Source organism: Myiozetetes cayanensis, unplaced genomic scaffold (assembly GCF_022539395.1).
Source record: "Myiozetetes cayanensis isolate MyiCay16 unplaced genomic scaffold, myiCay2020 scf5-8, whole genome shotgun sequence".
Taxonomy (NCBI): Eukaryota; Metazoa; Chordata; class Aves; order Passeriformes; family Tyrannidae; genus Myiozetetes; species Myiozetetes cayanensis.
In genome coordinates this window covers 46,676,857-46,688,803 of record NW_026087742.1, presented here as the reverse complement: position 1 = coordinate 46,688,803, position 11,947 = coordinate 46,676,857, and the positions used below count along the sequence as shown (strand labels likewise).

The window sequence follows — 11,947 nt, the reverse complement described above, 5'->3', positions numbered from 1 at the left end:
GCTGGTATGAAGGCAGACCTTAAAATCCTCCTGAAAATCCATGCCCACACCTTAAATTGTCCCAGACCTGGCAAGGTAATCCCTCAGACTTTCTTATCAGCCCACAGAGGGACCAGGACCAGGACAGCTATGGACAACAAAAATGGGAGTAGATCTACACTTGCATGTTCAATTCATTGGTCCTATATTTAACCTCCCTAAGGCAAAATAAACCCCAAATCAAATTGCTTGTACTGCATAGCACAAGCCTCTAATCTCTGCAAATCTCAAGTGAAAGACAATTTTAGAAGCTTCACTTCTTGAATGAAACAAGTTTAAATATAAAACCAAATAAAACCATCAGTGAAGTGTCTCCTCCTGTCATCTTAATGTTTCTAATTTGCTGCAATGTTTTGCACATAAAAGCACTATAAACTTTTCAGGACAAAAGCTAAAAGCTTTGTCCTACATGGATAGGGAATTTGTAGCAGCTATAAGCCCACTGAAAAGCACAAGAGATATTTGCAATTGTGAAAAGAGGCTTATAGCAATATTTCTGCTAAAATTATCTACAATGGAACACTAAGTGCACTTAGAAATTTAACTAAGTTATTAAAACCTGCTGAATAAAGAGTTCCTATCTTAGAAATATTGTTTCAAGCTCCCCACATATGCCAAAAGATACCATTTTTTGAACTGCAGATTTTTTTGCTAATATGCCACATACTAGCTGCCTTGCAGTATTTAGCTATGACATATGCACATGTATGACATTAGAAATAACTGTTACAACCTGAATTTAATAAAAAAAGAAAACTTGGGCACACAAAACCCCTTTCAGTTGTCTGATCCTTTAAAAGGTGTATTTAAGTACAGATCTCTCATGCTCCCTTAATTAAGACCTGATTTTTGTAAACATACAAATAATTATTTATTTGCACCACCATATCTTCATGTTCTTACTACAGCAGCTTTATTAGGTACTGCACTCTTTCTTATTACTAAAATACCTAGACCTAGGAGTGCTCTTTTGGACTATGTTCACAAATAAGATTTTAAAACATCTCTTTAAACTCCAAGTGGAATTTGCTTCTACTTTCAGAAACCAGAATATCCTTTCAGGGACACATATGAAAAAATCTATACCTTTAACTCTATTCTTACAGCAATATTTCCAATTCTACATAAAAGTGTAATAGCTCCCTCATAAACAGCTGTCAAGAGTGGAATAAAATGTATGTAGCAGGATTACATTGGCAGTGCAGATGTTAAAGATCTTTAAAAATATTGCAGTAGCAACACTGTTTGTGTTATGGGTAAGAGATGCTTGATTTATGATTAAATATATTTTGGAACGCAAGAGCATTTATAGCAAACTTTTATTCAATAGTTTAAAAAGTGTATGGAAATTTGCATGAACAAAGAGTTACTCAATGGAAAATACCTTCCTTTCCCTCTTAAGTTCTTTCACGAGAACAGCCATTAAATTAACCTACAGCAGTCAGTTTTCAAATGCATGGGTATTTCTGGATTTCTTGTGTACATATATAGCATTTCCATATTTAAGAAGCTATTGTCCTGAGCAGTGTATGAAAAGACATTTAAACTACTTAGTTACAGGACATTTACTTGATTGATAAGCACAGAACAATTTACAGATTTTAAACATTTAATGTGCCTTTTCACCAAGGAAGGCAAATGATAACTGTAGGACTGTTTAACACTGTTAGTGTCAATTTAGTATCATGTATTTAGATCTGCAGTAGAAAGACACAAAACATTTTTGTGGAGTATATTTTGTTACAATAAACCAAGTTTGTGCTCCATCATCATGTGTGGTTCTCCCATAACCTCACTCTGTGAAGGATCTGGAAAAAAAAAGTTGACAGCATGAGGCTTTTACTAAGGTACAAAGACCATCAGTAACTATGAATAAAAACATTTTTTCATTATAACATTTAGTGCAACAGTTGCTTGACTGATTTTTGACAGTGTTGCACAATGCAGCTCTGTGACTTGTCTCTATCCAAAGCATCAGATAACAAATATATATATCATCATAAAGAGACACACACGCTTCAAGAAAAACCACCCATAAGCACAGACTCCTGCAGCCTGATTCTCAAGGCTGATCAAGTTTTGTGTTTAAGAAAACAAGTCTGATAGAAGCTTTTCTCCGCAGCTGTCCTACACCTCTTTCCAATACAACTTCTCTGTGCGATAGGAGCTCACACTCCTCCCTTCTGTTAGTTGGGATATACTCGTGGTTTCTCTTCACCCAACTGCTTAGTCTCACAGAAATTCTATACTCTTAAATATTCCCTCCCTTCTGTAGAGTATTGTTGACATTAGCCTCTGTACTCAAAGGTTATCAAGGACTGTACAGAGAACACAAAAGAGACCAATACTGATAGTATGGACTTCATTTCCATATAAAAAATTAAAAATAAAAATCAAGACCAGAAGGTAGGTTATGACTGCACTTCAGAAGAAATACCACTTTCTTTGTAGGTGTATCCGAGTGTTTTCCTTTTAAGTAATTTTGTCTAAATATTATGTCTAAATAAGACATATTAATGCCTCTGATTCCTCCTGAGACAATAAAAATACCTAATCCAGTCTTAGCTGGTAAGTAGAGCCTTAACAAAAACACTTGTAACCCACTTACTCATCAGCACTCTGTAAGCATCTAACAGCTTGTTGTGAGCAATGGTAAATAACCAACTTCCTATAAATTATGTTCAACATTGCTCTGCCCCTGCTGAACCACAGTAGCCTTATTCCTTCCCTTGATCCTTGTAATCCACCTCAGAATTTTACCTCATGCCTCTAGATTCCTATTCCTTTATTATTTCCAGTTTCATATGTCCCCAACTACTTTCATTCTCCAATCGCATGTCAAAATACTCTCTCCCTTCTTCTGTGTCCTTAACTACCAACTAGAAAGAAAAGAATTTCTTTAAAACCCATTTTTCCAGGTTTATTCTATTCCACACATACTGACAGTCAGCAGACCACCACACAACTGCAACCTATTGTGTTAATTTGAGGAAGTCTCTGGTTTATTCGTTACGTATCTCCTCTCTAGCCTGCCTTTCTTTTTAATTACAAAACTTACAAAAACTCTGTATATTTGTAACCTCTGCTCCTCAAAATCTGCACAAGTAGTTAAAAGTTTCTGAGGAAACAGGCATACAACATAAGTGCATGATCTTCTACTCCTTTAGAAACCCAGCCTACAAGCAAATACTGGCTTACACAGTATTTCAAAGTAACACAATTAACAGCTGAAGCACATTTATTTCTCCTTCCCCAGTGCTTCTTTGCTTTTAGGAATTAATTCTGGTTTTGAATTTTGTAAGTTTAGTTCTCTTGGAGGCAAAGAACTTTACAGGTCTCATACTTCGCTTTTAAATGTTTCCATAACACTAAAACCAGAATGTATTTACCATTAAGGATGTCCTCAAAACCAATGCATTCATCATTTCCCCTCAGAGTATCCAATGCCACATTTGAACTGTGAAGAAATGGGAGACGCTGGACCTGTAAGAAGAGTTCAAGCAAAAGTTCAAGTTTCTGCAAGTCTGAAATTGAAAGGGTTCATATTTGGATTTCTCAGTCTGAAGTGACTGAGGAAAATCAACAGGCTGTCACTTTCTTTAAAAACAATGCTGAAATAATAGAACTACTGGCACACATAGGCAGCAAAACCTAGCACCACCTAACACCACCATCTTCTACTGTTCATCTTTCTGTTGGAAAAGAGCAGCCTTTCAATAGATTTTTAGCTTTCACTGCAGTGAAAAAAAAGCTACTACAGCAAATACTGTGCTTTTAAAAAAAAAGACGTGCTTTCTTTCTCTTCTGTAAAGATTAAATTAAGCTGGGGAGGCTCACTGCAACAAACACATCCACACCCTGCAGTCAGTATTGGGCAATTGATGCTGATAGACACCAGATCAGTTACTGGGTCAGAACCAACTTGTGGAGAGAGAGAGAGAGAGAGTGTGTGCGTGTGTGTGTAGGGGCAAGTGATGGGTCAAACCTCACGGGAGGTGGGGTGGCATCACGTCATATCCCTCACGGCAGCCCCTGTAACCACATGGATAAGCCCTGGAGTAGCTGCGAGTCACAAACAGCCCAGGCAAACTGTAACACCACACATTCTGGAGCCCCTAAGCCAGGCTCAGACTGGTAGGGACACTGTCTCTCAGCCTGACCTGGAACTCCCAGAGTGGCTGGTGGGTAAGAGACCCCACCTGGAGGGAATGGACACAGGGACCAGAGCAGATAAAACCAAGGGCATGTGCTTGCCTCATGTCGTGGCCCTGCCATTGGACATGCGAGAACTGGTCTTCTGCAAGGCTTTGGAGGTAGCTATATAATCTGTCTCTCCCTCGTTCTTTCTTCTTGATCCCTCTGCTTCTCTTTCATTGCTCCTTTCTTGATGCTTAGGAGGATAGAGGGATTGGATCTTGATTTAAGTGTTGTGGAACTGGTTACTGCATTTTGATTTAAGTGTTGTGGATTAACAGTATATGCTGAGTCAGTATTGTGGTGAAACATTTTGTCTAGCTTGTGTGGTGACCTTTGTCAAAAGCTTGTGCTTTTGACCTTTGTCCAAGTCCCCTTATTTACTCCCCTAAATTAATAAAGAAATTTCTTAGAAACAAGTCCGTGGCTTATTCTCTTGGTGCTATCTCAAGATATTAAAGAACTCTGTATCTATATATTAAAGTAAAACTCATAGCCAATCCTGTGAGCCAGCAGCTGCTGGGGCTGGAGTTTTACAGCTCCAGAGTTTAGAAACTACATTTCTGACACAAGTCAGGAATGCAAGTGAAAGAGCTATATTGATTTTCACATTCAAACATAATCCTCTTTGCAATTAATCTAAATCATAATTATTTCTCTGATCCCTACCAATTCTTAAGCTTCAAGTCCACTCCCAGTTACTTTCAACAGTCTTCTGTACCCTTCATGCACAGAATTACCAAAAAAATTTCAAGTGGCACATACAGCATTTAGAACCTAAATATTCCAGGAAGGGCGTATCTGTACTTAAGAGTTGCATTCAGTGCTAATAGAGATACTTCAGTTATACCATGGACATATTTTTCAACCATAAAATTATCGTATCTCTACCCACAAAATAAGTCCAAGATTTCCATAATCACAACTAGTAAAACTGTCAGAAATTCACTATTCCAGTAAATATCTTAAAGTGAAAGTAAACCACAAGAGTACTCATATACCCAACATGAATCTAGAAGTGGAAAGCCTTCTAATCATCATAATTCCCATCCCCCCAAAATATCTGTGGAGACACACTAGCAGGATATCCTCACCTCCCTCCTTTTCTACAACATGCTAATCTAAGTTAGGGAAAAGACTTTTCCTTACAAGACAGCACAGCTGAGATCAAGAGATGTTTTCATACATGCCGTCTGACTTTCAGATCTTTGGGACCACTAACTTTTGTCAAGTTTAAATGCAGTTCACTGTGGTTCAGTAGCACCTGAGCACTGGGAGTACAAAATTGCTCTAACTCACTTGGAAAACCAACTCTTAATAGCTTGACAACCTTCAACAAGTGAAAAAAATTTTACTAGGACCAATGAACTTTCTGTGTTTCCTAAGGTACAAAGTCAGCCTCTCTCCAGCTACTTTCCATCCTAGGAGAAAAGAAGGAAAAGGAGACAGACTCAGCTTCTCAATTCAGAGTTAAAACCTTTCAACTTAATTCCCTGTAGACCTCCCTTGATCTTACAACAAAGGCTGCAGAACAATAAGCACATAGCAAATTCTCTGTTTCAGGTTTCACATTACCTCTATATACCCTCCCAAATCACTGTCTACTTCAGACCTCCAAGTCTCTTTTCCTTACAGGTGCAGAGATTCGTTCCCATGAAGGCCACACATTTCCACAGAAGAGAGTATTAATTTTAGAAATTATTACTCAGTTCCTCCTGTTTTCCTCTGAAGGCTGACAGGAAGCTAGTCCACTGAAAAGCTCGGGAAGTTACCACGTTACCAAATAACCAATAAAAGAAGAGCAGCTGAAACGCTTTTAGCATATTGACTCTTCTGAAAACTATTAATTGCAGTGTTTGGTTAGCTGGTTTTAATAAAAGCAGTCCAGTGAATTAATTTCTTTTGGAAACACAGGGTATCTCAAAGAAAGATGTCTCTATGAAAGCATGTTCCAAAATAAACATTTTTCAAGTGGTTTAAGTTATACCTGTTGGATAAAAATGCTTACCTGTTTCACTGCTCTGAATTCCATCTGCAGCTTTAAAGGTGCATGGATTCCTTGAATATTTCTCAGCGTGGTAAAGTTTGTTTTATCTTGATTTAACTGGAACTGTCACAAACAACATTGATTTTTATTTTAGAAAAAGTTACTTTCATGTTCAGCCATAGAAGAGATTTGTGACATCCTACTTAAATGAATCTGCTTACTAAATTTGTATGTAAAAATTCAATGAAATCATAATGTGTTTCAAATGTATGGGAAAGACAGTGATGCAGTAAGATTTGTTTTACAAAACTAAAATTGCTTTTTGCTGGATTTTATCCCAAATTAACGGTACCAATCTTATTATATTATTTTTGATAATCAGGACACGTAACACCACCAAGTGGTATAGTTCTGCGCTACTTTACTACCACATTGTCCGCATGAATAGGAAGCTAAGTCTGGTTTAAAGATCACAAACTTAAAAGCCACAATTGATGTCATTGTCAGCCATCAAAGACTACTTGAAAATACTTGATATACTTTTTTTCTGATCAAGTAGGAAGACAGAGCACCACTTGTACTCTGTATGACTCTGAAAAGCAAATGTAAGCTCATAATTTTACCAACTGCTCTAAGACTGATCAGTAAGACAAAGAAAATCTATTTAGTACAGGGTCTTTTAAAGAAAAAGTGCTGGCTCACCAATACTGAAGTTCACAAAAGTAAGTTATACTTAATGGTAAGCTCGAGCTTGAATAACCCATAAAATACAAATCTCTTATCCTGAAATCTGTACTCAATCACCACGACAAAAGCCTACTACTGGAGAACATCAACCCATATATGAGAAGATATCTCAAAAACCAACAGGAAAATGCAAGCCAAGGGTGCAACAAGCATTTTCATCATAACAGTATATATGAATGCTTTTCAAAAGTCAGCAGAAAATACTGATTATATTTCTCAACCCAAACTTCTAATTCTGGTCACATTATTTTTCCATTTCTTTTATTTTCTAAAGGTAGGGATCTCTGAATAGCAGAACCTATATGTTTCTATTAGTGCTACCTGAATGACCTTTGTAACATTTATGGCAATAAAAATCACAGCTATCTCAGCCTAACGTAAGTCTTTTCCCATTCATGAAAATAATTCTTAGATAAATTGGCCATAAGCATAAGAGAAACTAACCAAACAAAATGTGGGAGAAACAATTTAGAAGATTTGAATACTTCTTAGGGGATCACAATTGCCTGTTTTAATTGTTTCTATGCATTTTTGTCTCTCTAGCAGGTGATCTTTTAATTATGCAGGTTTTATACAGCAAGAACAGAGTCAAAAACTAGGTTAGAGAAGTTTTAAAAAAAAGCAACTGACAAATAGCTCTGAAACCTTTATAGTATTTATAAATAAGCTCATAAAGATGGAATCACAATATCATCCTTGTAACACAAGGCAACACTAACACTGGTTAAAATTAGAATATATTAGACATTACAGTCAGACCTTGTCATGCTGCTTAACTTAGCAATTTGGAACACTAGATCCAAATAACATCTTTGCTTCAGGATATTTTGATATATCAGACACATCATATCTTCTCTGCTGACAAAAGAGGCACTAGAGAGGACATTCGGCTCAATCAGCTGTCAAGGTCACCAAGTCATCCTGCTTTACCTTCCACAGACCACTCCTAATGGTCCACAAGTGATGACTAAGCCAGACAAGACCACACACTCTCACGACAGACTGTATGTGTAAAATGTCTAGATGGGACCAACTAATTTAGCAAAAAATACATACGTGTTCAGAGACAAAGTCTGAAAATAAAGATACATGGTAAACCTACAGACAAAATGGGAAGATCAGCCTTCCAGAGGTGCCAGGTGGGTCTCTCACCTACCTATAGAGACTGCATACTCAACTAGCTCGATAACTTTTAGATGACTAAACCTCAGTACACAGATCCCTACTTGGAAGCCTGTTTATATACTTGGAGAGAGCCATAAGTATGAGGTTAACATTAAATAAATTTACCAAAAACATTATTTGTATAAAAAAATATGTTACTATTTTGAATATCTTTATTCTATTAAAAGACAAGACCCTACTCATTACTTGTTACTGCACAAGCAGTCCAGGTTACCGCATTTTAAATTTAAACTTCACCATTAGCCAACAGTGAAGATGGCTACATTTGATGTTATACTTACATTCTTTTCTGTCAGCTCCAGTGGGTGACTGGGCAACAATTCACTTTTCACACTTGTAAAACTAAAAAAAAAAAACCAAAAAACACAACAAAAAAACCAGTAAAAATATTAACTTCAAATTAATTGGGATGTTTTTTAAATTGCATTCCCAAACCAATCTCAGATTACAAATCCCACAGAGACACACAATTAGCAATTAGCAACAGTCTGAACTAGAATTAAGAAAAAAAAGTTTAATAAATAGTGAAGTAACAAATAAGAGCTGTAACTAGAGCACTATCTGAAGAAAAAGAATTCCGATTTCAAACACTCTTTTTCCTTTATTCTTGACAAAACAGAATGACAGTGTTTCTTCCTTGGTTCCATTCAGAAATAGAAAAAATATTAAAAAATTAAAACATAATGGATCTAATTTTGCCCAAGCTACACTGTATCTTATTTTAAAGTCTCCAAGCTTTTGCAATGAAATATTGTACATATCTCCCCAACCACTCAGCTGTATTACTGGCATTTAAAACTCCATGAGCTTATTTCAGATTCACTATCCAAGACACAAATAACTAATCTAAATAGTTTTGCACTTACGTAAAATGGCAAACCCCAAATCCACTCCTCTGACTTTATTATTTCTACTTTTCATACCAATGCTGAAATTAAACCATTTCCCACGGTGCTAAGGCAGACGTACATACATGTATACTAAAACTAGCACATATTTCACAATTATTAATACTTTGTCTCTTTTGTAAAGAACAGCATCACAAAGGTAAAAGTTTGTTAATGTTACCTACTTCTTGAAATATGTGCACTTTAGGCTACTGCTTTTGCAACACCCCTTCCAAGAAAGTTCTTTTAAAAGCCAACATTAACACATACTTTCATCCTATATCTGAAGTTCACCATTGTCAGTGACGCAATTCAACAAGTAAAAGTAGAGCGTACCCTCTGCGCAGAAGATCAGGACCTTCAAATGGCCCTGAAGCTGAAAACTCAGTAAGTGGGATACTATCCTTCAACAGAGAAGCAGTGCCTCTGGAATTCTGGAATAACAAAAAAAGTGAGGATTACTTTAACAGAACCAGACGCCTTTTGTATGGGCCATTAGGCCAGGCAAACGAAATAAAGTGCTCAAACACTTCTTAAAGTGTTCCTGGAAGCCTTAGACTTTTGAGTCTCTTGAAAATAATAATAATAATTAAAAAAAACAAACAAAAAAAAAAACCACAAAACAAACAAACCAAAAAACCAAAACAAAACAAAAAAACCCCACAAATGCCAAAACACAAACCCTACATTAAATTAGAATTCTTTCAGAGTCTGGTAGGAGTTAAAGATCTCAATAACACATTTTTTGGATCTGTTTGAAAGAGCTGAAACTGCAATTACCCCTTGTTCGTTCCCACCCCGGGCTGCAGGGATGGAAAGGAAGACGGCAGGTCCTGAAAGCTGACAGGTCAGAAAGGAACACGTCTGAGCATTCCTTCATGTACTGCAATACTGATGTAGGCAAGCAAGATCAAACTGATTTTAGCCATGGTTTGAGGCTGTCATAGAGGATAAGGTGTACTTAAGCAGTCCAGTATGCCAGTTAGCACAAAGAACAAAGGAAAAATCGCAATTTGTAGCAGATAAGTAAAGCCACCTTAACCCAGACCACTAATTTGAAGCTAACCTACACGATTTTACTGAAGTGATTATAGGATTGTTCACACAAATTGCTCCACCAATGGGTCAAAGCAGAATAAATCCTGGAAGGTGACAGTAATGAGCTGTTCAGTGCAGGAGTTTACTCCAGCAGCACTGTCAGATCCAACAGAAAAATCATGCTTACAGTTAAGGTCTTCTGTACTAAAGCATTGGCTTTCATTGGCATCAGAGGTATAAGACAGCCCTAAAACACCTGTTTTAAGTGTATAGAAAGCATCTACAACTGGCACACTCAACACTGACCAGACCTTTCTGAGACCGCTGTAAGTGAAAGCGTTAAAGAGATACAGCACCTAGGGGACGTCACAAGAGGAAAAAGCGAACTTGAAGTCAAACGCAAGGAGAAAAATCACTAATTACTCCTCAAAAGCAACACTCCGTAGAGTCCCACCAGTGCCCAGCCCATCTTAGGTGGTTCCACCACCGCTGCCCACTGCGGGGGGCCGAGCTGTGACCTCCTCCCCTAGGCTGCGGGAGGCCGGGGACCACCGGGGCTCCCCGCCCCGCCCCGCTCCCAGAAGAAGGGCTTTATCCACAGCCGCCACGCGCCCCTGAAGGAACCCGCCATGGCCGCGCCGGATCCCCGTGACTCAGCACGGCCCCGCTGCCACCGAGGGCACCAAGAGGGGAGAGGAAAGAGGAGGGGGCAAGGCGGGGCAAGGCTGGGCAATGAAGGGCAAGGCGGTCCGGTGCGATCCGGCCCGCTCCGCTCCAGCGCAGCCCCCCCCGCCCGGCCGGCCGGCCCCGAGCCCGCTGCCCGCACTCACCATCTTGAGCCCCCAGCGCGCAGACACTTCCGCCACCGCCGCCCGCCACTTCCGCCCCGCCCCCGGCGCGCGGCGTCACGGCGCGGGGTGGGCGGGGCCGAGCGGGGCCGAGGGGCGGGGCTGGGGGCGGCTGCCCCTCAGCCCTGCCCGGCCCTGCCCGGCCCTGCCCTGCCCGGCCCGGCTTTCAGTGGGGCGCGTCCCCAGCCCGGTGACCCCCTGGCCATGGCGTTACTGCTCCTGGGGCACTGTTCACCGAATCACAGAGTCAGTTTAGGTTGGAAGAGACCTCCGAGGTCGTCCTATCGAACACCATCGACTGCAACCCCCTGTCAACTACACCATGGCACCCAGTGCCACGTCCCGTCTTTCCTTTAACACCTCCAAGGGTGGTGACTCCACCACCTCCCTGGGCAGACCATTCCGATGTTTAACTGTGAAAAGATTCCTCCTAATGTCCAACCTGAACACAAGCCCCCCCCCCCGCTTGAGGCCATTTCCTCTGGTCCTAGTTGCCTGGGAGAAGAGACCAACCTGTGCCTCACGACACTCTCAGTTAGTTGTAGAGAGTGATAAGGTCACCCCTGAGTTTCCTCTTCTCCAGGATAAGACTCCAGGCTGTTCCCACATGCCGGCAGAACTCAACTGTCTCGGTACCACCCTGGCCCCAGGCAGGAGCTGGAGCTGACTGACACCTTCCCATGGCAGACCACGGTGGCTATGTTGTTGTGTCTGGTGTGGAGACCTTTTCTTGGTCAAACCCATCCCCTCCCGCTGGACCACAGTCAGAGGCAGCAAAAGCTGCTTAGACGACACCAACAGCATCACAGTGCTGACAGCCTGAGTCAGTAAAACCAGGCCGTGATGCTTCCAGAGGTAAACACAGCCTCAGGCGCTGGACTGGCTATGGAGCCTACCCGGGCAGCGCTGTGTGAACACGAGGTGTCAGGGTGCACTGCTCTGGCAGAGACCTGAGGCTGCCCTTGGGACCCTGGTCTTCTGTCAGTGACCAACAAGGATGGACCTGAAGTGGGTTCATCTCT

General features: G+C 40.3%; 1 protein-coding gene across 1 annotated transcript; it reads right to left on the bottom strand.

Moving 5' to 3' along the window:
* Positions 1-1,340: 1,340 nt before the first annotated feature.
* POMP (proteasome maturation protein) lies at positions 1,341-10,965 on the bottom strand. Its single transcript, XM_050331563.1, has 6 exons — positions 10,908-10,965; positions 9,376-9,473; positions 8,434-8,494; positions 6,242-6,343; positions 3,429-3,522; positions 1,341-1,847 (listed from the first exon to the last, which is right to left on the bottom strand). The coding sequence occupies exons 1-6, from the start codon at positions 10,908-10,910 to the stop codon at positions 1,780-1,782; spliced, it is 426 nt and encodes a 141-aa protein (XP_050187520.1). The 5' UTR covers positions 10,911-10,965; the 3' UTR covers positions 1,341-1,779.
* Positions 10,966-11,947: the final 982 nt, after the last annotated feature.

Coding starts and splice junctions, on each gene's coding strand:
- POMP (XM_050331563.1), bottom strand. Junction 6,344..8,433: donor TGGAGCTGACAGAAAAGAAT/GTAAGTATAACA, acceptor TGTTTGTGACAG/TTCCAGTTAAATCAAGATAA. Junction 1,848..3,428: donor TTTTGAGGACATCCTTAATG/GTAAATACATTC, acceptor TTTTTTTTCCAG/ATCCTTCACAGAGTGAGGTT.